The sequence below is a fragment of the Eubalaena glacialis genome, chromosome 16 (genome assembly GCF_028564815.1).
Source record: "Eubalaena glacialis isolate mEubGla1 chromosome 16, mEubGla1.1.hap2.+ XY, whole genome shotgun sequence".
NCBI lineage: Eukaryota > Metazoa > Chordata > Mammalia > Artiodactyla > Balaenidae > Eubalaena > Eubalaena glacialis.
In genome coordinates this window covers 64761955-64787717 of record NC_083731.1, presented here as the reverse complement: position 1 = coordinate 64787717, position 25763 = coordinate 64761955, and the positions used below count along the sequence as shown (strand labels likewise).

The window sequence follows — 25763 nt, the reverse complement described above, 5'->3', positions numbered from 1 at the left end:
TATAAAGCTATAATTTATTTGTAAGGAACCCACTATTAAGTCTTTAATTATGACTTTGAGTCACTATGAGAAGGGTACCTTTTTAAAGGGCACATAACTTTTTAACCAGTGGCAAAAACGTAAAGTTAGTCTTTCATTGTTTAAACGTTCCAATATTAACTAAAAGTCCTAACACAAAACAAACTGTCAGTTATCATTCTCTACTATTTTTATGCCTAAATGACTTACCTCCTGTGATAAGATCATAATAGTAATGGTAACCCTCAGAGGTTATGCCTTCTACCCATCTGCCCTTTGAAGGGTCTTTTTTCTTTTTCTTCTTTTCTTTCTGCTGATTTGATGCAGAGGTGGGTGGGATAGTGCTGGTTACTGGTGACACGCTTGGATCTGACATTTCTGAAGAAAGATGAGAGAAGGGTGAAGTAGCTGATGTAAATTTTTTTTCCTGTTATAAAACACTAATAATTTTATTCCAATTAAAAGCTTGACAAGGGCTTCCCTGGTGGCACAGTGGTTGAGAATCTGCCTGCCAATGCAAGGGGACACGGGTTCGAGCCCTGGTCTGGGAAGATCCCACATGCCGTGGAGCAACTAGGCCCATGAGCCACAACTACTGAGCCTGCGCGTCTGGAGCCTGTGCCCTGCAACAAGAGAGGCCGCGACAGTGAGAGGCCCGCACACCGCGATGAAGAGTGGCCCCCGCTCGCCGCAACTAGAGAAAGCCCTTGCACAGAAATGAAGACCCAACACACCCAAAAATAAATAAATTAATTAATTAAAAAAAAAAAAAAAAAAGCTTGACAAGATTCTTTTGGGAACTTGACACGTTATTACAAAGCCTATTTAGAAAGCTAAACATGCAAGAATATAAGAATATTCTGGAGAATTATAAAAAGAAGTGATAAGAGGAATCTAGTCCTACTAGATAGTAAAACATTCTGAAACTCTGATTAAACAACCAATAGTGTAAAACTGATCCAGAAGTAGACAAACATATGACTGAAACACAATAGTACAGAAACAGTTCCAACTGCATATTTCTGGTATTTCTTATTAGAGAAAAAAAAATAATTTAACAAACAGTGTTGGACTGACTGGTTAATTATTTGGAAAAAAGTAAATTTATTCTCCACTCCCTGCTCCTCCCATGTTTTTACATCAATATAAATTTCAGATCAAAGATATTTACCAAAAAAACCAAAAAAATGTTAAATTTGACTGCATAGAAATTCAAATATTTGGTATGGCAAAAATAAAAACAACAACAAAAAATAAGACAGACAAATGATAAATCTTTACAACAAATATGACAGAGGATTAATGTTCCTAACAAAGATCCCTTACAAATCTAACATTCTAACACAAAAATGGGCAAAGAGTACAAAGGTACTTTAACACTTACTTCACTAATATCCAAAGAAATGCAAATACACACAATTTTTTTTGCATTACATCAATAATACTGAAAAGAATGACCAAATCCACAGTTAGTATGATCTATCGGATATTTACATGGGTATAAAAAATGGGTAGTTTTTATGGCTTTGCTTTTTTCCAAAGGAATAATTAGTTATTTCCAACATCAGTTAATAAAATAATTTTATTTCTAGAAAAAGTATAAATCAGCCCAACATTTGTGGAGACAGCTTGATTTCATCAGTCAATATACAAAATATATTTACACTTTAAATCTGCAATCTCACTTCTAGAAATTGAGCCTACAGAGATAAATGTGAAAACATGCCTACACAAGGGTGCTCACTGAAACATGCTTCCTAACAGTAAAAAACTCCAAGGAACCTAAATGTTAATCAGGAAGAGACTAGTTACATGAATTATGGCATTTTAATGGCATCCTATTATGGCATTTTATACCCTTTATTGAACACTTGTTACAAGTGGTCATAGTAATGAGCAATTCATACCATTATGTTACTTAATTTTAGTAAAAATCGAAAGTCGTATCACTAGCAAGAGGAGATTCTGGTTGACCCCAAAGCTTGTGTTTCTAAACACTGTAGCCACTAAAAATAATGTGTATCTTTAATTATTTAAAAGAAAAGACGTATTTGACATATCATTTAGGGAAGAAATAAAACAACCCCCAAACAGACCACAGCATAAAATGTACAGTATAACTTTATTAAAAAAATTCTGAAGATGTCTGGAGAAATCTTAAAAGCAGCTAGTTTTAAAAACTCTTTTCTTTGCCTATACTGTTGCACTTTTAAAGGAATACATATTCTATTTAGAAAACAAGGCTATGAAAAACATTTGATAGGAAAAATCCAATTAAATATAAAACACTAAGATTTATTTGCTCATAGGGCAGCATAATAGAATCTCTCGATCTACCTAATTGATGAGATGAATTTTCAACTACGTCTTTAATTCTGCAGGAATGCCTACAATCCTTTTTCCCCTTAAAATGAACATAAAGCTTTATCCTTGTAGAAATACTACTACCCCCGCCTTTTAACTAATAATGTCCAGGATATTTTAAAAGTCTGGTCACGGACTTCCCCGGTGGTGCAGTGGTTAAGAATCCGCCTGCCAATGCAGGGGACAGGGGTTTGATCCCTGGTCTGGGAAGATCCCACATGCCACGGAGCAACTAAGCCTGTGTGCCACAACTACGGAGCCTATGCTCTCCAGCCCATGAGCCACAACTACTGAGCCCACATGCCACAACTACTGAAGCCCATGAGCTCTAGGGCCCACGTGTCACAACTACTGAGCCTGCGTGCTGCAACTACTGAAGTCCGCGCTCCTAGAGCCCGTGCTCTGCAACAAGAGAAGCCACCACAATGAGAAGTCCTTGCATTGTAACGAAAAGTAGCCCCCACTCACCGCAACCAGAGAAAGCCTGTGCGCAGCAACGAAGATCCAACGCATCCAAAAAAAAAGTCTGGGCACAACTGTTCTTATGTGATGAGGGCAATGCCAATTAACTTAACTGTTACTCTGCTTAAAAAGTTAATCGAAAGCAGTTTTTGTTAGAAAATAAAGAATACCATTCCATGTTGACTACTGCAACCATTATGCAAGATCAACAACTCAGATCTGGTTTCAGGATGATGGATTTGTCATGGAAGAAATGCTTTATAGAAAGTTACCAACTTAAAGTCTAAATTCAGTGACAAGATAGATATACTCCACTTAAATAATGCCTTTTATCTGGAACTGAGTTATCCTCACACCCTCAACTTATCTACCTTCCTGCTGGCGAGCATGTGGTAAAATGGGAGCCTTCATACACTGCTGGTGAGAATGTAAACTGGTTCAACCACAGAGGAAAAAAATACGGAGGTTCTTCAGAAAATTAAAAAATAGGTCTACCATACCATCCACCAATTCACGTCTGGGTATATACCCAAAGGAAATGAGACTGGATTATGAAGAGATATATACTTATTGCAGCATCATCACAGCTAAGTTATTCATAGCTAAGATAGGAAACAGCCTAAATGCCCATCAACAGATAAGTGGATAAAAAAAGATGTGGCATACACACACACACACACACACACACAATTCAGCCACGAGAACGGAGGATACCGTGCCATTTGTGACAACGTGGATGAACCCTGAGCACATTATGCTAAGTGAAATAAGCCAGATACGGAAAGACAAATACTGTATGGTATCACCTATATGTGGAATCTAAAGAAGTCGAACTTGTAAAAGACAGAGCAAAATAGGGGACGGGGGGGGGGGGGTGGAGGGATAAGACTGATGTTGTTTAAGGGTACAAACTTGCAATGAATAGTAAATGAGCCAGAAGTCTAATGAACAGTATAATGAATATAGACAATGATATCATACTATAATTATGTAATATGATAAATATTGCTACAATGGCAATCCCATTACAATAAATGTATCAAAGTAACACACAATGTTACATACATGTCCAATATATTCAATAAAAAAATTAAAAAGTAAAAAAAAAAAAATCTACCTTCTAGTAGTAAAGTCACTTAATTTGTCCACACAAGGTTAATTCACTATAATTCAATTATATAAATAAACATGATTCATAGTTTTGACCATATAGATAAAGTGAACGGGGGTTATAATGCAAGCCAATTTTTTAAATGAATAGATCCATTTAGCCAAATAATTAGAATACATAAAAACTCAAGTGTCTCGGAAATGAACCGCTGACCTAAGACAGAGCGAGGACTAGGAAACCCCAAGAGTAACACAGTTGTTGTGAATGGAGGTATTGAAAGATGAAGATTTAAAAGCAAAACAAAAGTGCATGAGCAAAAGTCCCACAGTCTAAATAGGGCTGTGATGTACAGGCAAAGCACTAAGAGTATACCGAGTATATAACCTCTCTATGGAAACAATAAGAGCTCACTTAGCATGACCTCTGATGTTACTTTTAAAACATGCTGGCTCCTTTTTTACCTGACTCTAAGCCAAGCCTTTTCAAATCCTCTTGGTATGCTTTCAGGGCAGCTGCCTCCATTGCAGCAAACTCCTTTGATACCTTTTCTTCTTCCTTTGCCTTATCCAGGCTTTTCTGTTTAATCTGCATAAGACACATATAAAAGTGAAAGCTAGATAAAGGGCTGATATTTACATAGAGAAATTGGCAAAGAAAGAAACAAACTAGATTACCTCACTGATCCTCTTTGCCACATTTTCCTTATGATTCTTTCCTCTTTCATGAAATTCAATGCTCTTGAAGATTAAAAAAAAAAAAGAAAATACAAAGGAAAACTACACATCATAATGTTCACAGCAAAGTAACAGTAAATAAAGATATGGAACATAACAAAATTGAATTACAATTGGCAGAGAAGATAAAAATAATTCTAATGCAAATTGGTCCTTTTTATCAAATGATGCTAAGGAACTAAACCACATTATTTATTATTATGCCCTCTGACTAGGTTTCCTTTGGTGCTTAAAATAAACTATGATGACCATATTAATAGAGAAATATACAAGGTACCCCTGATGACTAATCTAGTGAATATGATTGTAAAGAGGACTCAAACAAGACATGAAGCCAAAGGAGGAGTGGAAAAAAATCTTAACTTCAAGAAACACCTCTCAACATAAAACGTCAAAACCGGCGAGTCTCTAGAATTTGTACTGCTCTACTTGCCACAGTAGGTAAAAGACACAGAGAATAAACAATGATTCTTAGAACCTTATTCCGCCAAATTGCGAGAAAAGTAGATGTTAAAAAATTCCTCCTAAATTTTAAACAAATACTATTACTATGTGGTAATGGTACAAAATGTAAAACTTCTATGCAGGGCAATTTGGCACTATCTGTCAAAATTAGGCTGCTGTAATAGAGAACAAAGAAGCTCCTTATATACTGATGATGAAAGAGCTCCAGGATATGGTGTCCAATTTAAAAAAAAAAACAACTGTGATGCACAACAGTGTAAACAGCATGCTACCTTCTATGCATGCTGGAATCAGAACCTATATCTATATGCCTATAGAAACAATGGACGGAAAGACAAGAAAATTTAAAAAGTGTTAACCTATGAGGAATGATGGTAAATGGATGGATGGGGACAGAGTCGGTGAGTGAATGCTATTACCTATTTAACAGCCAGAATGCTCCCTAAATTACAAATGTGTTGTTGTATACAATAAGAAATTTCTGGTAACTTTTCAAAATAAGTTTTGTCAATCAATTCTTATCTAACACATTTGCTGATTATTCTAAAGTACTGCTGTGAATTCCTCTTTAAAGTGTGACTTCATAAAGCAAATATTCATCCTCTATTTTTCATGTTCGTTTCCTAAAGTTGGTTATACTACACAAAGAATATTTAAGGCCTGTTCAAAAACAAATTAATTTTGTTTCTAGTTAAAGGTTAAATCAACGTGTATTAGCAGTTCAAGAAGAGGAAGAAAGACTATCCCAGAGGGAATTATTTACTCTAGATCGGCAGTCCCCAAACTTTTTGGCACCAGGGACCAGTTTCGTGGAAGACAATTTTTCCCTGGGGTGGGGGTGGGTGGTGTTGGTTCAGGCGGTAATGTGAGCAATGGGGAGCGGCTGTAAATACAGATGAAGCTTCGCTCACTCCCCCGCCACTCACCTCCTGCTGTGCAGCCTGGTTCCTAACAGGCCGTGGACCAGTACCACTAGAGGCCTGGGGGTTGGGGACCCCTGCTCTAGATAACTCAAAAACTTCACTGAATTGCTTGGATACTTCCAGGGAGAGACTCTCAGTGATTTGTGTAGCTTTTAAAATTTGTGGCATTTTTTTTTTTTTGTAAGGATGGCTAAGTCAAACAAAATAGTCAAGAACTTTAGCAACTATTCAAAAACACAGAAAAAAAGCAAGACAAAACTGAAAAGAAAAAATCCTTAAACTCTTTGTAGATAATGGTAATAAATGTCTATCAAAGAAACATAACACTGTTAAAGATGGGGCTACTATTCTTCTGTGCATCCCACTCTACCAAGTAATAAGGATATGAATATACATTTAAAAGATACCCTACCGTTTATGTACTATGTACATAGAGTATGACATGCATGAGATGGGGGAAAAAAACAAAAATCAATGGTGCTTTTTGTTTCACGTCTTAAAAGCTGAATTTGGACTAAGACATACAGTAATAATGTGCTTAAAGGTTCCTATTTTCATATTCCATGACAAAGGTAACGATGTTCTTTCAAATTTAAGCATTTAGAGATATAAAGCTCTGCATCAAACATATTTAACTATCTCTAGAACAGAAAACATACAAGAAAAAGTACAATAATGTCGTTTCTTTCTACATATTAAGGGCTTTGTGCTTTTACTTTTCTTTGTATACGACAACATTACAAACAGCACCATCATAACGTAGGTGTTTCATAAACATTAATGCGATTACCCACGCAATGTCCAGTTCCTGAATGTGACTGAAGGGCCATAGAGAAATAATTTGGCTTAGTACATAATCATATTTGGGCTGATGAAAAAGAAGAAGGCTCACAGCTTTCCTACAAGGAATGAAAAGACAACAAAAACTGTTCGATGTTTTGAAAAATCAAGAGCAATGTATATGAAAGTGTTTTGTAAGCTCTGAGTTTAGATCAAAAAGGAACATTTCACATGAATACAATATTATGAGAATCTTTAATAGAGGAATTATCATACAGGCCTATTGTCCGCTATCCAGCACTTGCAGTAATCACAGAATTTCTTTGGTTGGGACTTCCAGTAGTCCGCCCTGGAAAAGGAAAAACAAGTTTAAGTTTATTTACAATTTAAAAAGGTAAATTTTTGCATGATTTACAACTTCTTAAAGAGTCTGAAATATAAGCCTCTGCTAACTTGTTACACACAGCACCCTGCTTTATTATTTAGCTGACTGAAATCAGTCAACTGAAATTCTGTTGCCAGTAGAGTGGAAAAAGTCCGCACCAGATTTAAAACGCCCTTAAACAAAATAGCTTTTAAAAAAATGCCTCATTTGTTACTGTCATCAGTGTGAAGAAATAAGGAACATCTTGGAGAAGATTATCTATTCTTTCCATTCCTTTCTGGCATTTTGGGAGATTACTGTTAATTGAAACATGAAGAAACTCATAAAGTTCACTTTAAATCAAGTTATTTCTACCCAAAGAACAAAGCATAAGACACCTCTGGTGGGAGACCGTGGTTCCTCTGAGACTATCAGTTAATACAGTTTGTTCTTGAGCTTCATGGCAAAAGAGAGTTGGAAAAACCAAAGGATCTCTCTGCCGGCAAGACCAAAAAATAAAAAATAAATTCATAGGCTAACCAAGGCTGGCCGCTTCTAGTAGGCGGAGGAGGCAGAGGTGGCCGCAGCCCAACCCTACAATTTTACAATACCCCACGGTTCAAGCGCTATGGAAACCAGAAGGATGCTCACGGCCCCCGACCGTGTAGGTGGCGGGAGCGCTCCGTCGCTTTGCGGCGGCCGTCCAACCTCCAGGGGCCACCAGCCTCCCTCCCAGAGCCCGTGCTCCAGGCCCCCAGGGCGCTCCGCGGGGTAGCATCCCCACCCCGCCCAGAAAACCGGCCCCGCCTGTCCGCTGCCAGCCCCGAGCGAGTTAAAGGAGCGTCTGTCACGCCCCCCGGCCGAGGGCGGGGGGAGAGGGGTGGTGGCGGAGCGAGAGACCCGAAGGGGGAAAGGGCCGCCCGGAGAAACAAGACCTCGTTGTTTAGAGCCTGAGACCCGACTCACATGACAGGACCAGCCGCTCCGCGGGTCGCTCCGGGCCTGGCTGAGGCTCGCGTTCCCCACGCGGGGCGAGTCGGAGCCCAGCTCACCGCGAGGCCCACCGCAGCCTCCGAGCCCGGACACCTCCCTTCTTCCCCGGGACCAGTGTTCCACGGTTCCCAACTACGGGTGCCCAGACGACTCAATCCGCGTTCGAAATTTCCTCTCCTTCCCCTCCCCCTCCAGGGGCGGTACTCCAGGCTCCGGAGAGGTGGGGTTGCTATAAACGGGTTGAGGTCACCGAGAAGGGGCGAAAGCGCGACGGGACCTGAGCTGAGGGACGGGAAGCTCAAGCCTCACGTCCCCGCGTCATCCCGCCTTCTCTCTTTTTCCCTGAGATCCAGAACCTCCACCCTTCTTCTAGGCTCGCTGGCTCGTGGCCGAGGAGCTCGCGCGCCGCCTCCGCCCCGAATGCAAACAGCTGTTCCCAGAGACGTCGCCGCCCTCAACTTTGCCAACTAGTCCGCACGCACTTTGACCAGCAGAGCAGCCCGGACCTGTAGGCTGGGGGCCGTTGGCGGAGTTAAAAAAAAAAGAGGTGAAACAGCTGGTTTCGGAGCCGAGAGTCGCTTGGCTTGGCCTCAGAACTTTCCTGAGGCGGCGGAGCGACCCAGCCCCGCCCCCCGGACGCCCGCGCGCTCGGGTCGGGCGCGTTCCCTGGCTCGCGAGCGCGTGGGCAGCGGCGGTAGCGACTCGGGTGGCGCAGAGGCGGCGGCGGCTGGAGTGGCGGTGGGCGGTGGAGCTGGGGAAGCGGCGGCGTTTGCGCTTGTCAGGTGAGTCACCGTAGCCATCTCGGTAGCACTTCCCATATGGTCTAGCGGTTAGGATTCCTGGTTTTCACCCAGGCGGCCCGGGTTCGACTCCCGGTATGGGAACGCTGTAACCTTTTTAGAAATGGACAGGGGGGACTAACTCATTTTTATTTCCAGTGGCTCTGGCTCTTTTTTCCGCCCCCTACCCCAGGTGATTTCGTGGAAAACGCGCGTTAGAGTAGTTGTTAGTGACGCCGTGAACTGGGCTGCGGCTTTGGGAGACACGAGTGCCGCGCCGGGCGGGCTGGAGGAGCGAGTGCATTCGGGGTTCCTCTGCTCCTGCGGGGCTGAGCGGCGGGGAAGGAGTTTCACTTTCCCTGGGGCCGCCCTCCCGCCCCTTCGGCCCCCGGCCGTCCCTTTCCAAGCGCTCGGGAGGTGATGATTAACTCTGGCCTCGCCTTATCTGCCCCCAGTGCTCCCCTCGGGCCCACACCTTCCTCCTCGGCCGGCCCCTTCTGACGGTCCCAAGCGAAGCGGGGAGTGTTGCCCCCTGCCCTCGGCGCCCGGGAGCCCGCGCCCGGCTTGGAGCCCTGTTGTCTCGGCCGGGTGTTGACTAGAAACACCCCCGACACAAAGCAGCCCCCTGGCGGGGGAGGGGGGGCGCGGGGAGGCGCCGAGGGCGGTCCGGAGATCCTCGGTGCCCGCGGGTGCGCTCTCCCGACCGCGCAGCTGCCCGCGGCAGCCCGATTGGCCGCGTGTCCACCCCGGGCTCCCGCGGCGCCCGAGCCCCGCCCCGAGGCCGGCCTGCGAGGTCATCCCATCTTGACATCGGGGGCGCCGGCCGTAGTTCTCAGAAAGTACCCCAGACTCCGGAGCCACAGACTTGAGTGTTTCTGCTCGGGAAGGCCTCTGGGGAAGGGCGTCCGTCCCGTTCTCCGCCCACACCTGCCCCCCCCCCCTCCCCCGCCAAAACACACACACGCTGTGGAGAAGAAAAATACCACTAGGATGAGATGTTTTTAAAGAAGAAATGTGACTTTCCAAGAGGGTCTAACGTTTTGAGCGCCGCGGATAGAAAATCCTGGGGTGGAGGTGGGGCTTGGAAGAGAGAAAATTGGCCTGAGACTGGGGAGGGGATGTTATAACAAAGTTTCAGTGTATTTTTAAATATAGAAGCCCTGTGTTTATTACAAAGAAGGGGCAGCTGTGTCAGCAGCATGTGAGCTGTAAATGAAACAAAAGCGTTATCTTAAATGCAAGCTGAAATTAGAAAATGGGGTGAGCTCTAATGTTTAGTCTGTTGGGCCTCCGGCAACAAATGAAGAAGGAAAAAGTGGCTCTTGTGGACGGGTCTCTGGTCAGTGCCATTACGGAGAGCAGAAGAATTTGTTGTTAGTATGTGCCTTCCCAAACTGTGCTTGATAGTTTTAACTGCACAGTGAATTTTGAAATAATCTGTTAATGTGGACGGTATGATTAAGGATGAATTACGTTCACATTGTAAATAAACTTCCACAGCTAAAAATGTTTTAGATCATCTTCATTAGTTCAAATATTTGAACGTTTTCTCTACACCAAGCATCATCAGATACTCTTGGAAGTTAACTGATGTTCAGGTTCTTCACATTAGGAGGTTGTGGAGAGAATCCTGAATGGAGTCATATTTTGGCCCTTTTGATTAGCTGTATGACCTTGTGGTAGATCTTTCACCTTCTCTGTGCTCTGGATTTAGAGCCATAAATTCTTGATAATACATACCACTCACAAATTGAGAGTTAAAAGAATTGTTGAGCAATTCTTGTGTCGGTAGTAAGAGTGGAAAAGTTTCATTTAAATAGAGGATTGTGTCATTGTTCAGAAACCATTTACTAAAGAATTAGGCCTGAGTTTGGAAGGAAGGAAAGATCCTTCTGCCTTAATTGCCTCCAGAAGAGCTTCAATCTTGACCTCACATTTTCTGACGACTTGGTATCAAATTGTGCTAAAATGGATGTGATTTTCAACTGAGCACCCGGTATAATTGCAAATAGCTTTATACATATTTGAGGGTGTATGCTGAGAGGAGTAGTTTGGTGACAATATCTCTGTCCAAGACATAGACTTATATATTGTTGTGTACCAGGCACAGTTGGCTAGGGCAGCATCTGAGTTGCAGAATTCCTTCAAGAGCACATAGGTGAGAAGTCACTTCTACTCAGGGAAGAGGACTAGAGACCAGACAAGGAAGGGAGAGTGTTTGCCCTGGACCTTGAAGAACGGGTTGGATTTCTCCTGGTGGGGAATGTGTATCAGAAAGCTGAGGTTGGGGCAACAAGTGTGAGGCTGGCTAGTAGCCTGGCTGGGTGGGAGCACACAGTGCCTGGAGGGAGAGCCCTGGGGATCAAGTTGGGATGGTAAAAAGGGAATTTTAACTGGATAAATTTTGACTAGGTAACAAGTTGTTTTATGGCATTTATGTCACTAGACTTTTTAAAACATTTTTTGTCTCTTTGAAGAAACTAAATATAGCATAATATGTGAAAATTTCTTGTTTTTTTTTTTATGAGTCAAACAGTATAGAAACATGTAGAATATTTTGTGCCCATGGGTTTTATGTTTAGCAATTAGATATTAATTTTTAACCAATGGAGTGGAGAAAATCAATTAACATTTAAAAGAATGAAATCTAGGTTTAGATTATGAGAATGATCTGCAACGATATTCTTACTGGAAATCGTCTAAGACAGAGCTGCTAGTTACTGTCGGTGAAGCATACACCTTAAATTGGTCAGGACTAGGTGATAAATTTGTAAGGATTCATTCATATGCTTGTGCCTTGCTTTCAAAACGCCATTGGTAGTCATGTTTTACGTGTTCTCTCTTGAGCCACAAAATAAAGTGATACTAAATGAGTGGTGTGGATTACCCAAATAGTCTCTTTACTATTTGTTACTATTAGGTGCAGCTAGAAGATGTATGACAGTTCAGTAAACGTTTGCATAGATGAACACCTGTACGTAAAGAAATATAAGGGATGGGAAAATGACGATGGCATTTTAAAATCCAAAGACTTTACCGTGGTCTCTGAGCCTAACATTGTCTAGCCTCTGCTTGGCTCCCCAGTGCCACCTCCTGCCTCCTCTCCCTCTTCATCGTACTTTAGCTGCACTGGCTTCTTGCTTTTTGTTCCTTGAATGTGCCATACTTGTTCTTTTCTCAGTCTTATGTCTTGCTGTTTCCACTGCCTGCAGTATTCCCCCTCCAGCTCTGCACATCTCACTCCTGTCAACGTTACCTTATCAGAGAGGCCTTTCTGTCTACCCTCACTAGAGACTCCCTTTTCTGTTTACTGTCTGGTTACTTTATGCTGTTTTCTTTTCTTTTTTTTCTTATCTGAAATAAACATGTTTGTTCCTGTTTATTTCTTGTCTTATTCTACTAGAATATAAGTTCCATGAGGGTAAGGATACTGTGTAGTGAGATCACTCTTGTTCTGTAAGAGTCAAACAGTAATGAAGAAATTGGTATCGTCATAGGTTGCTGGGGGAAATGTAAAATGGTGCAGCCACTTTGGGAAACTGTTTGGCACTTCCCTCAAAATGTTAAACATAGAGTTGCCATGTGACCCAGCAGTTCCACTCCTAGGTATATACCCAAGACAAATTAAAACATGTCCACGCAAGAACTTGTACACAATTGTTTATAGCAGCCTTCATAAGCAGAAAGTGAAAACAACCCTAGTGTCTGTTAACTGAGGAATGAATGAATAGAATGCAGTGTATACATACAATCAAATATTATCTGGCAATAAAAAGGGATGAAGTACTGATATATACCACAGCATGGATCAATCTCAAGAACATTATGCTAAACAAAAGAAGCCAGGTTCAAAAGACCACATCTTGTATGATTCCATTTATATGAAATGCCCAGAATAGACAAATCTGTAGAGAAAGAGGATGGATTTTGGTTGCCTAGGATTGGCTGGGGTGGGGGAGGACGACACGGGGGATGGGAAGTGATTGCTAATGTAGGTACAAGGTTTCTTTTTAAGGTGATTAAAAGGTCCTAAAATTACATTATGATGATTGTTGCACAACTCTGTAAATATACTAAAAAACATTGAATTCTACTCTTTGTGTGGGTGAACTTCATGGTATGTAAATTATATCTCAGCAACTGTTAAAAAAAGATCGAGGCAATCAAAAGATATAGAATATTTTGTCTACATTTTACGTTTATCATTTGGATATTAAATATTTAAAAATAATAATGGAATGATTTAACACTGCAACTCTAGCTCCTAGATAGTCCAGGAATGTAGCAAGAGCTCAGTAAATAACAGACGAAGGAGGTTGAAGTATACAGATACTTATGATACAGTGCATAGTGTGATAAATGCTCAGAGGAGACTAAGCCAAGGGTTACACGGGTTTGAGGGTCTCTAAAATGTCACGTCTGGGTTTGTGTGAAGAGAATGGGGAAAGGCCTCTAGGAGGCAGCATTTGAGATTGGCTTGGAAGGCTGGTTATGCTTTGCTGGTGGAGATGATTGAGCGGGAGACAAGGCTATCAGAAGGAAGCAAGCAGGAGCAGAGGTCCCTAAACAGTTGCTAGCACATTTTGGCTGAGCTGAGAGTACAAATAGTATAGGAATGGACCAGTAGTAGTAGTAGTATAGTAGTGTAGTGTAAGAGTGCAAGAATAGGCTACGGTCTGTAGCAGACAATGTCAGTGCTGGCAGATCTCCTCTGATGTCTTTTTATCATCCCCCCCAACCCCTAGTGTGCTTCTGATGGCTCATATTTGGGAAGAGTTGTATCCCTTACCGGCAGAGAGCTGGAAGTACCTGGGGGTTTATCCCCCTTCCTCTAATAGCTCTCAACCCGAGACTGTCCTGTCAGGAGAATATCTTTGGAGCAGGGACTTTGACTTTTCCCCCGTTCTGTATCATCAGCACTTGGAGCAGTGCTTGGCACTTGGTGAGCATTCAGAAAATATTTGAATGAATGAATGAATGAAAACCAGGAAGTTGCAAGGTATATTCAAAGTGAAGTTTATTTCCTAAATCCCCTTGACTCATGCAGAGCACTTAGATAGGAGATTTTGGAAGGTTCTGATTGTGAAGGTCCTTGAATTTTGGAGTAAGGAGTTTACTTAGCTAAAAGAAGGAATTTCTGGTAATATGGTAAGTGTTTTAATGAAATTAATTTGGCAGTAGTGTGCAGGATGAACTGGGGGATGGAAGGGTTGTGTCTGTGGTGTCCACACTGACCAGGGTTGGGGGGTCTTCTGTAGTACAGTAATAATCTAACAACTCTCCTTGCCTCTAGTGTCTCCCTAAATAGGGTGGTGGCAAAAGAATATAAAGGATTAGATAGAAGAGGTGCATTGAAGGAAAAATTTAAGATGTCAGGAGTAAATACTCCTCAAAGAAATAGGGAAGTTACGAAGCATAGATTTTTTTTGGAAAGGGCAGACAATTTTTGCGATTGTTGGTCAGACAGTAAATTATTATTGCCCACCTGTGTGTGTGTGTGTGTGTGTGTGTGTGTGTGTGTGTCTTTTTGAACACTGAAATTGTACCTTGAATTCAGAGACAAAATTAAGACTGTGAGACTGCCACCCTGTGGACAATATAACTTAGAACTAAAATCCTCAAAAATTATAATAAAACTTGATCCACTTGAAATTAACTATTATAGAACTGATAATGGTTCTTCCATATTCGTATATGTGGTTATGCTCATTAAATAGAAGGTTGAAATTAGTTTGTTTTTTGAACTTTTTCTGGGACTTTTAAATAAACGGAATTTAAATGAAATCAGTAGCTTTAAAATGTTGCAAAGAAATTCAGGAATGCCTTTTAGATGGCATACTTCTTTCTCTAGAAATTTCATATCAAAGAGTGTGTTTTTTAAAACATGGTGGCATGTATGCCTGTTGTAAGGTGGTATTTTTTTCTGGTATTTTTTATCCTGTTTTATACATATGTCCTTGAGAGTTATATTTCTTGAAAAATATGTGAGGACTTCCCTGGTGGCGCAGTGGTTAAGAATCGCCAGCCAATGCTGGAGACACGGGTTCGAGCCCTGGTCCTGGAAGATCCCACGTGCTGTGGAGCAACTAAGCCCGTGCACCACAACTACTGAGCCTGTGCTCTAGAGCCTGCGAGCCACAACTACTGAGCCCGCATGCCGCAACTACTGAAGCCCACAGCCCTAGAGCCTGTGCTCCGCAACAAGAGAAGCCACCGCAATGAGAAGCCAGCGCACCACAACAAAGAGTAGCTCCCACTCACCGCAACCAGAGAAAGCCCGCGCGCAGCAACGAAGATGCAACGCAGCCAAAAAAAAATAAAAAATAAAAAATAAATAAATAATAAATAAATAAAAACACTTGTTTTGAAGAAAATGTAAATGAATATTTAAAAAAGAGAAAAATATGTGAAAGTGTACCCCATCATTTTTTTCCTCCTAAGTGAAAGTGGCTTTCCCTTCCCATTTTTATAGAGTAGGATTTTATTGTTAGAAATTCGCCATGCTTTGAAGAATTGCCTTCATACAATTGCCTTGTATTTATGTAAATAACTTGGCTTTTATTATAGGTTATTTATTTAGAAGGGCAGTCTGCTCACAAATTAAACTGGTAAACTAGCTTGAATCAAAATGAAATGGTGGGTGTGAAAAAATTGTTTGCTTTCTGCAACTCAGGAAATGGTTCTGTCTAGAACTCTGCAGAATAAAACTTTCCCAGCAGATGAGCTGCTTACAGCCTAATGTTGTAAATGGCTTACACGCTTGTTTTCCCTGAGGAGTCTGGAGGGGTGGGGTCGCCATTTAGTGCTGGAAGTTTGTGTTAGCGGTAAAGCAGAAGTGGGCTGAAGCCTCATTCTGAGATCACAGTCATGCATCCTTTCTGAATGTGATATCCAGGATGAGGAAGAGAACGAATTGACGCATCTACTGAACCCCTACCCCCTTCACTTTAGGGACCTTATGTTTTGGTCATGGAGAGATTTTCAAATATAATGTTAATGGTTTAAAATATTCAAATATTTCTCTGAGTTATTTTTCTCAAAAGTGTAGCATGACAAACATGATAATAGACTTTCAATATTAGGTTTTGTTTAACCTTTTCAAAGTAAATAGATGAGATTGTGACTTTTCTGAACTATTTTTTCCTACATTTATATCTTATATTCCACAGTTGATGTATACTGTGTGATTTGAAGTAGACTATTAATGGTGAAAATGCAAATGCTTATCTAGGTCTGCAAGGTACATTGCCATATAAAAAACAGTATTATTGAGATACTGTTTAAGGAAAATAACTTTCAAAATACTTCATGGTCTATTTGCTCCTTTCCTAAGTATTGGGGCGAAGAGCCAATAAAATTAGAGGTATATTTCTGTTTTCTAACCTTTAATGGTTTAATTATCATATCATTTTTAAAACTATGGAATGAACTTATATAAAGAAATTTTTAGTTTAATATTTAGCCTGCACTTAAACTTTGTTATCACGTGGTATCTGCCTTTTTAATGCTAGAATGGTGATTCTTTTAGGATTAATGGTAGTTAGTGTTCCCTTTTACTTTCTAAGCATGGGTTCATTTTCATAACTGTAAGTATAAAACATTTTGTTCTTTGAAAAATAATTCCAGCATAGATGACTTGAATTTTGATAATAACAATAACAACTGTCTCATGAGTTTTGCGTGTCTGTTGGGTGTGTGTTTACAAATCTTAATAGGTCTTTTATTTTAGAATGCAAACTATTCACTATTAAATAAATACCTTTGATTTGAACCTTTTTTTTTTTTTTTTTTGCCTTATTTTAGATGTCTAGGGAGGTACTTAGCTAGTGACTTCTAGATCCAGAGGGTCTTCTAGATAGTCTTAAATCTTTACTTGTAGTTTAATCTTTTAAAGTTTCTTTTGGGTTAAAATCCCAAGATCAGGATACATTTCTGATTTAGGATGTGTTGATATATTGCTTTGTGTGAAGCTTTTTATCTGTTTCCAGATTTAATTAAACACTTAATTCAAGTTTTCAAGGTTGTAATGGGATTTGTTTTGCCCCAGCTTTCCTAACATCTGTGCTTATCACTGATACCTTCCTATGCCAAGGGACCCAGTGACCCTATTACCTGGGAAGGATGGGGCCCTGCCAGTGAGTCATCCCCTGAGTAGGGCAGGCACTGACCCAGTCACAGAGCTGAAGTGGAAAGGAAGAGTATGATGGGAAGGGTCTGTCCCAGAAAACAGGTGGCAGGTAGGGGGAGGGGAAGCATCCTGATGGAAGGCCGAACATAGGCTTAACGAATTCAAAACTTCATGCAGGCAGTTGGCATCAGGAAATTTCAGATATGAGTGGGAATGCCTTTTCATTATTTATTCTCCTTGTTCTTTTTGCCCTTTCACATGAACCACAATTTTTTTTTAATTAACTGAGTTATTTTTTTGGCTGCGTTAGGTCTTCATTGCTGTGCGTGGGCTTTCTCTAGTTGCGGCGAGCGGGGGCTACTCTGTTGCGGTGCACGGGCTTCTCATTGCAGTAGCTTCTCTTGTTGCGGAGCACGGGCTCTAGGCATGCGGGCTTCAGTAGTTGCAGCATGCGAGCTCAGTAGTTGTGGCTCATGGGCTCTAGAGCGCAGGCTCAGTAGTTGTGGTGCACGGGCTTAGTTGCTCCGCAGCATGTGGGATCTTCCCAGACGAGGGATCAAACCCGTGTCCCCTGCATTGACAGGTGGATTCTTAACCACTGCGCCACCAGGGAAGTCCCCTGAACCACAATTTTATTGTCCCTTAAATCCTGCTTTGAAAGACTGTTTCTTCTTTTCTATTTTCAGTACCTTCTAGAATTGTCTTTTGCTAGTTCATGGAGCATATTTTAAGAGGGCTTTTTACAAGTTTGTAGGAAAAAGAAAGCACATAAAGTTTATATAAAAGCAAATCTGCCACCTCACACTCATTAGGATAGCTACTATCAAAAAAACCCCAAAAACAAAAAGCCAAATAACAAGAGTTGGTGAGGATTTGAGGAAATTAGAGCCCTTGTGTTCTGTTCATAGGAATGTAAAATGGTACAACCACTATGGAAAACAGTTTGGTGGTTCTTCGGAAAATTAGAAATAGAATTACCAAATGATCCAGCAATTCTATTTCTAGCTATATACCCCAAAGAATTAAAAGCAGTCTCAAAGAGATGCTGTACACCCATGTTCTTAGTAGCATTATTTACAGTAGCGAAAAGGTGGAAGTAACCTAAGTGTCCATAAGTGGATAAATGGATAAACAAAATGTGGCATACACTGACATGGGAATATTTTTCAGCCTTAAAGAGGAGGGAAATTCCGACACATGCTACAACATGAATGAACTTGGAGAACATTATGCTAAGTGAAATAAACCAGTCACAAAAAGACAAATACTGCCATGATTCCACTTACATGTGGTAACTAGAGTAGTCAGAATCATAGAGACAGCAGTAGAATGTTGATTGCCAGGGGCTGGGGAGAGGAGGAATAGGGAGTCGTTTAATGGATACAGAGTTTCAGTTTTGCAAGATAAAATGAATTCTGCAGATTGGTTGCAAAACAATATGAATGTACTTGTTACTACTAAACTGTACACTTCAATGGTTAATTTTACCATAATTTTTTAAAAAGGCAAATTTGAATTTGTATTTGGATATGCAAATTGTAAGAGAGTAAAAAGCATCTGTAAGGAGATTGAAGTTACTTGATTTGGTCAATATTTAGATGCTTTGGATGTAACAACGAAAAAATCAGACATGATCCTCATGAAGCCTACCTCTTAGTGGGAAAGATAGACATTGATTGAACAAGTAAAAAGTGTGTTTGAGTGTTACATGCAGAACAGGGAGACAACTAACAGAGTAGGTGGAAAGGTGGCTGTAGTGAAAAGGCTTCCCTAAGGAAATGACATTGAAGTGGGATTTGAAGGATGGGTAAGCACTGGCTAGGAGAAAGAGAGGGATGGAAAGTGATGGGAGGCTGAGGGAGTAGCATTATGCAAATGCTCCAAAGCAGGAAAGAAAGGGTATTATGCTTTGGGAAATGGAAGAAGGTGCTGAGGGCTTAATGTGAAATGTGATGGGAGATGAGGATGGCAAGTATCAGACCATATAAGGCATTGTAGGTCATGTTAAGGATTTTGAGTTTTACCTTAAACAGAGTGGTTAGACATTGCTGTGTTTCAAGCCAGGGAGTATGGAGGTGAAATGGAGTGGAAGTAAGAAAAAAATAAATGTGTCTTTTTATACAATGTACCCTTTAAATATAAATTACCTGCTTAATCTGGTGCTTGAATGTCAGAAGGAAAAGTGGTTCAGTTATGTTTATTCAGATGATATATTGGTTGCCAGTGTGGCCTGTTAATGTGGTAAGATATACTTAAAGGGTGAATTTAAGGGAATTGTCAAGGGTAATTGAGTAGAGGCGATTTTTACCTTTATATTCTGACTTGTTAGTTGAAACCGTAGAAATGGATGAGTTTGCCAAAGGGAGAGTCCGGAGTGAAAAGAGGCTTTTCAACGGAACCTTTAGGACATCCAGTGTTTCAGTCATGAGATAGAGGAAGTGGGGCAGAGAAAGCTGAGGAAGAGTAGTGCAGCATTGGGGGAAAACCAGGAATGAGACTTACGAGTCTAACAAAACAAGTTCTGAAACAGTTAATTGGGTTTAGCCCAGTGTGGTCATTGACCTTAGTTAGAACAGATTTAGTGGCATAGTACAGGCAGGATTAGATGAGATAGACGAGAATGAGTCAAAGAATGGGTGGGAAATGAAGAAATGGAGTATAGACAAATCTTTGAGGAAGGTTGGCTGTGAAGGGAGTGAGAAAGGATGGTAGAAGGGATTGAGGTGTATGTGACAGTTGGGGTGTCAAATAACGGAAGTTTTTTTTTTTTTTAAAGAAAAGCTTGAATTAAGATAAAAATCTTCTTTAGATCTGTGAAATATTTGAAAAATGTATTACACACCTTGCTGATTCCCTATGTAGGATCTACTGAATACAGATGTGAACCCATTGACTTAATCTAGATATGGTATTGTGGGACTGCGTACACACAGGTGCAATCAGACCTGCCTGGTGAGGTACAAAGGTCTGTTTGTCACTATACTAATTTCTGGTCATCTGGGCAGTAAATATTGCAGAATCCTGGGTTCACTTAAGACCAACTAATTTGAGTCTTCAGTGTAGGACTCAGAAGTGTGTGTGTGTGTGTGTGTATGTGTGTGTATGTGTGTGTCTTTAGATGATTCTCATGCATCTGTTCTGTGGACTGTCTTTGGAGAATCGTCCCAAGAATGTTTTACTTTGAAGTCTTCTGAATCCTTTTTTTTAAAAAAACACATTTATTTATTTATTTGTTTGTTTATTTTGGCTGCACCGGGTCTTAGTTGAGGCATGCAGGATCTTAGTTGCGGCATGCAAACTCTTAGTTGCGGCATGCCTGCTGGATCTAGCTCCCCGACCAGGGATCGAACCGGGCCCCCTGCATTGGGAGGGCGAAGTCTTACCCGCTGGACCACCAGGGAAGTCCCTGAATGCTTTTTAATAGCTCTATCATGAGGATTAAATGAGGTATGTATGTCAAGCACTTAGCAAGGACAGATTTTCATAATTTTGTCTGCCTGTATGATTGGAGTAGTGGTAAAGGGTTTTTGTTTTTTAGGATGAACCTAGCTTGATCTTTTTTCCTGAGGGTAATACACGTTCCCCGTAAGTCCTTCTTTAGCCACTTTTCATACTTCTTCCCTCCTCCCTGCCCTCTAAGGGCCATGGTGCTTCCTCCTATTGCCTTGCCTTTGTTGGCTCCTACAACTTCCTTTGCTGATAGTATTCTGCCCCAGACTTTTACATGACTGCCACCTTATCATTCAGGTCTCAAAGCAGCTGTCATGTTTTCTGAGAGGCCTTCCCTTATCTAAAGTAAGTTTTCTTGGTCACCCTTTGTCACTTTGTTGATTTCCTTCATATGTGGGCAGGGACTGTGTTCGAATTGTTTACTTGAGTCCACAGGTAAACTGACTATATCCTGAGTCTACAGAAGAGTGCCAGGCACATAGAAGCTACTTAAATACCAAATAACACAGATGAATAATACAAATCATAAAAATTTTACTAACCGGCACAAGTACTGTTAGCTTTCAGTTGATATTACTTCCGATATTGAAATGTGGGCCATATATGTATAAATGTCAACTGTGCAGTGATACATACTGTTTTCTAACTTGCATATTTCATGTAAATATACTGTGGAGATTTTTTTTTGGTACACATTTTATATAGATAATCATTCTTAACAGCTGAATAATATGGTACGCTCCGTATAATGAGATATGGTTTCTGTAACACCTAATTTATGTAACAGTTTGTTTTCAATTTTTTACTATTTTGAACAATGGTACTGAATTTCTCTCTGTATCTTTGTATATGTTATTTGTTTTGTTAGAATAAATTACTGAGACTGAAAAGGTACATAAAGACCTTTTGGGGACTTCCCTGGTGGTCCAGTAGTTAAGAATCCGCCTTCCTGGAACTAAGATCCCACATGCCGCAGGGCAACTAAGCCCGCACGCCATAGCTAGTGAGCCTGAATGCTGCAACTACAAAGCCCGTGCTCTCTGGAGCCCGTGTGCCACAACTAGAGAGAAGCCCGAGTGCTGCAATGAAGAGCCCACGTGCCGTAACAAAAGATCCCACGTGCCGCAACTAAGACTGGACACAGCCAATAAATAAATAAATAAATCTTTAAAAAATATAAATTAAATGGATTTAAAAAAGACCTTTTGGTTGTGAAATTGCCTCTGGAATGCTATTCTTGTACTCTCATAAATAGAGTATGAGACCATTTATTTCCCCATACCCTCTCTAATCATTTTACTCTTTGCTAATAGGTGAAAAATGGTATTGTTTCTCTGCTCTGAGGTTGTGAGAATGAACATCTCTTGTATTTGGCCACATTTTGTGAAGTGCCTCTTCATGCCCAATGCCCATTTTTCTAATAAGAGTGTTTGATTCAATTAATAATAGTTTTTTCTTTCCTCCACATTTTATTACGAAAGTTTTTAAACATGCAGCAAAGGTAAAGTTTTATAATGAACACTCACACACCCACTATCTAGATTTTATCATTAACATTTTATAATATTTGCTTTACCATACTTTTATCCTTCTATCTAAAGTAAATTGCAGGGACGTCCCTGGTGGTCCAGTGGGTAAGACTCCATGCTCCCAGTGCAGGGGGCCTGGGTTCGATCCCTGGTCGGGGAACTAGATCCCGTATGCATGCTGCAACTAAGAGTCTGCACGCTGCAACTAAGACCGGGCGCAGCCAAAATTAATTAATTAATTAAAAAAAAAAAGTAAATTGCAGGCATTAGCACATTTCCATCTAAATACTTTAGCATGCTTATCACTGACTATAGTTTCAGTATTTGTTCACTTTTTTTCCTTTTGAGGTACAATTTTTGTAAAATTAAATCCATGAATCTTTTTAGTTTAAACATTTTATTTCAATTTAAAACAATTGGATGTTCATTGGTCAACCTTTGAAGAGGACAAGGCTGTTTTCTTTGAGAATGAGCCCACTGCTGCATTTCCGTATTGCATTGCCTTCCTTATACAGCCACAGTATATTGCCTAAGATTTCTAGTTGGTTTTTTAAATGGAGCAAGAACTTTATTTTTTGTAAAGCATTTGTTGAGTTTCAACAAATGTTTTTGCCTGGGTAAGCCAAACCTAAGACTAGGTTTTGTGTCTTTTTTCTTTTTTTTTAAAAAAATTTGTCATATGTTCCCCCTAGTTTATCCTTTGCCTTACCTTTGGTTATGGTGCTTTTAGATTTTTATGTAGTCAAATGTCATTCTTTTCCATATCTTTTTTTTCTGCTGTTTGTGTCATACATGGAAAGACATTCCTTACTGAATAGTATATAAATGCTTATATTGTCTTCTGGTCCTTTTTTTTTTTTTTTTAACATTTAAATCTAATTGGAATAATGTGATATAGGTTGTTTTTTTTTAATGATTAGCAGTGGTTTGAAATTGTTAGCTAATACTGTCTAATGAACCCTCTTCCCTTCTGTGGGTTTTTTTTTTTTTTCCAGACAAAATAGGATTTAATGTTTTTGTTGATGCCGTTTTTATTATAACCTAAGTTTGTATAGTATCAGATTTCTGTTTTTGGTAGTATCAGATCTCTTTTTTAAAAAATTTATTAAAGTATAGTTGATTTACAGTGTTGTGTTAATTTCTGCTCTACAGTAAAGTGACTCAGTGATACACATACATTCTTTTTTATATTATTTTCCATTATGGTTTATCCCAGGATATTGAATATAGTTCCCTGTGCTATCCAGTAGGACCTTGTTATTTATCCATTCTATAATACTAGTTTGCATCAGATCTCTTTTTAAACAATATCCTATTCTGTTTAATCTATTTATTCCTGCATTTATTAGCTACTTGAGATAATTTATTGTCTGGTAAAGTACATCCTTTTTTTCTTTCTTTTTTTTTTTTTTTAAAGATTTCCTCACTTTTCTTATTTTCTTTCAGATGAACTTTAGCAGAGTCTTGAAGGATGGGGTGAAAGGATGGTGGGGAAACAACAGCAAGAGCCAAGGCAGAGAGATCAGTAAATCCTGGGGACTTGTTTCTCTAATTTGTAATTGTCTGAATTCTTAATCTGTGTAGCAGATTACACATGCTTATTTTAGTATCCTTAAATTTGGGAGATGTCTCTAGGGTGGTTCAAACTAAATTCTAAAGTTCAAAATATTTATGAGGTTTTAAAAGTTTGGGATGTTGTAGAAAGGGCATAGGATTCTAGGGTGAGAATGGTTTTAAATCCCTGCTTTAAATGAGCAGGTCATAATTTTTGAGCAACTATATGTATCACCTATGCGGTTATTTTTCATGATTCTGTGGGTGCACTGGCTGCTTCTTCAGAGCTGACTCAGCTAGGGCTGGATGCGTAATGTAGGGTGGTTTCACTTACATGGCTGGGACCTCTCTGTGTGGCTCTCATACTCCGTGGTGGCAGAAGGGATCCTAGCAGCAAGAGAGGGTAAGCCTCTGTGTGCCTAAGGTCTCTAAGCCTCTGCTTGTGTTTTATTTATTATTAATCCATTGGCCAAAGGAAATCACTTGCCCAGTTCTTCATTTAAGGGATGGAGAAGTAGACTCTGCCTCTTAATGGGAGAAGAGGCAAAGTCAGTCATGTTTCACACAGAGAATTTTAAACAAATTAGTTGCTATTACTGCAGCAATTTAGCACAGGAGGTAAAGGCGTTAGCTACCGGGATATCTAACAGAAAAGGCAGTGAGAACAGGCTGTGCAAGACCTGGGGGGAGGAATGCTTGATGTGTTCATGGGGTAGCAGGGAGATATCAGTGTGACTAGAAGAGGGGGAGCAAGCGGGAAGTAGGAAGAGATACAATCACAGAGGCTGGGGCAGGGTACGATCTTGCAGTCCTTAACAGTTACGAAGACTTTGTGTGTGTGTGAAGAGAGGCACTATGGGAGGGTTTTGAAGCTGGAGAGTGATATGATCTGACATATCTTTTTAAATGGATTACTTCTGATTGCTGCTTTGAGAGTAGACTGTGGAGAGAGAAGCAGCAATCAGAAGTAATCCATTTAAAAAGATAGGTCAGGCTGCTTGGACTACCTCAGTGATTGATGCAGGTAAGAGATATCAGTAACAATGAAGTTGAGTGTTGATAGGGTTCTATATATATTTTGAACATTGAACCAACAGGATTTCCTGACAGATTGGATGTAGGTATATGACAGTCAGGAAAGCCAAGGTTTCTGGTCTGAGCAGCTAGAAGTATTGAATAGCCACCAAGATGACTGGAGAAAACTGTGGGTAGGGTACTTTTTGAAGGGAACATCAGGAATTCAGGTTTGGATATGTTAAGTTTGCCAATCAGACATTGGAATGGAGTTGTCAAGTTTGATAGAGGAGTCTGTGGTACAGGAGCGAGACCTGGAGATAGAAATTTGAGAACATTAAAATACTTAGAGCATCGTATATGTCCAAGAAGTATTTCATAAAATAAATAAATCTAGAATACTTAAAAAATTTCAAGTCATCTGTACCAGTGGTATGGTTTCAAGTATGGGAGAAGAGCAGCAGAGCAGTTTAGCTGTAGCTAAAATGTGTCCTTTGTGATGAGAGTAAATTATGAGTTCAAAACGTCATTAATTGTTTGTGTGAATGGTGTTGTGAAACATGAATAAATAAAGCCTGTAGTCTAAATATTTTATTTGAATATTCCTCTTTACTGAAACGTTTACCAGCTTGTTTCTAATTTGAGAAGTTTATTGACAGGATGCTGTATAAGTAAAAGCCTGAAAAGGACAGAAGACGAAAGTTGAAAGAAAGGGCCACTGATTAGGATAATCAGTCCTAATCTGTTGGGGAGTCTCCTCCTTTGTTCTCTCTGTCTCTAATTTTATTTGTAGACTTAACATAATGCGATGTTCAGGTGTAAGCACTGGGACTAATCCAGAAGCTGTTCTCTCTTAACAAATGCAGAGCTTTGCTGCTGTGGGCTTGACCATTAAACAGGGCTGCCGGACCCAGCCTAACCAACCTATTCATCGGAATTGGACTGTTGAGGAAAGTGAGAAAGGGGCCTCGCTTTTTGTGTAATTTAGACTTGCAGAAATGACCTGGGAATGGCATGGACTGTGTGGAAGAGAAAAAAGCAGATTTATGATGGAGACAGTATTTAGTTGAACCTCCAAATGTTTTCATTCAGCAA

General features: G+C 40.2%; 2 protein-coding genes and 1 non-coding gene across 4 annotated transcripts in view; 2 read left to right on the top strand and 1 right to left on the bottom strand.

Annotated features, from left to right (window-relative positions):
- The window catches only part of WBP4 (WW domain binding protein 4), a 32131-nt gene extending 23221 nt beyond the window's left edge, over positions 1 to 8910 (bottom strand). The window contains exons 1-5 of the mRNA XM_061170813.1: positions 8188 to 8910; positions 7134 to 7206; positions 4630 to 4692; positions 4417 to 4540; positions 229 to 396 (exon numbers count right to left, since the gene is read on the bottom strand). Of these exons, the coding sequence (XP_061026796.1) occupies positions 229 to 396; positions 4417 to 4540; positions 4630 to 4692; positions 7134 to 7206; positions 8188 to 8189 (430 nt within the window). The 5' untranslated portion in view covers positions 8190 to 8910. The remainder of the gene's footprint in view (positions 1 to 228; positions 397 to 4416; positions 4541 to 4629; positions 4693 to 7133; positions 7207 to 8187) is intronic.
- The window catches only part of ELF1 (E74 like ETS transcription factor 1), a 105796-nt gene continuing 88373 nt past the window's right edge, over positions 8341 to 25763 (top strand). For both annotated transcript variants that reach the window (XM_061170812.1, XM_061170810.1), the window contains exon 1: positions 8341 to 8996. The gene's annotated coding sequence lies outside the window, so the exon portion shown is untranslated. The remainder of the gene's footprint in view (positions 8997 to 25763) is intronic.
- Positions 9027 to 9098, top strand: TRNAE-UUC (transfer RNA glutamic acid (anticodon UUC)). The gene has a single exon. It is a non-coding gene; the product is annotated as a tRNA-Glu (tRNA).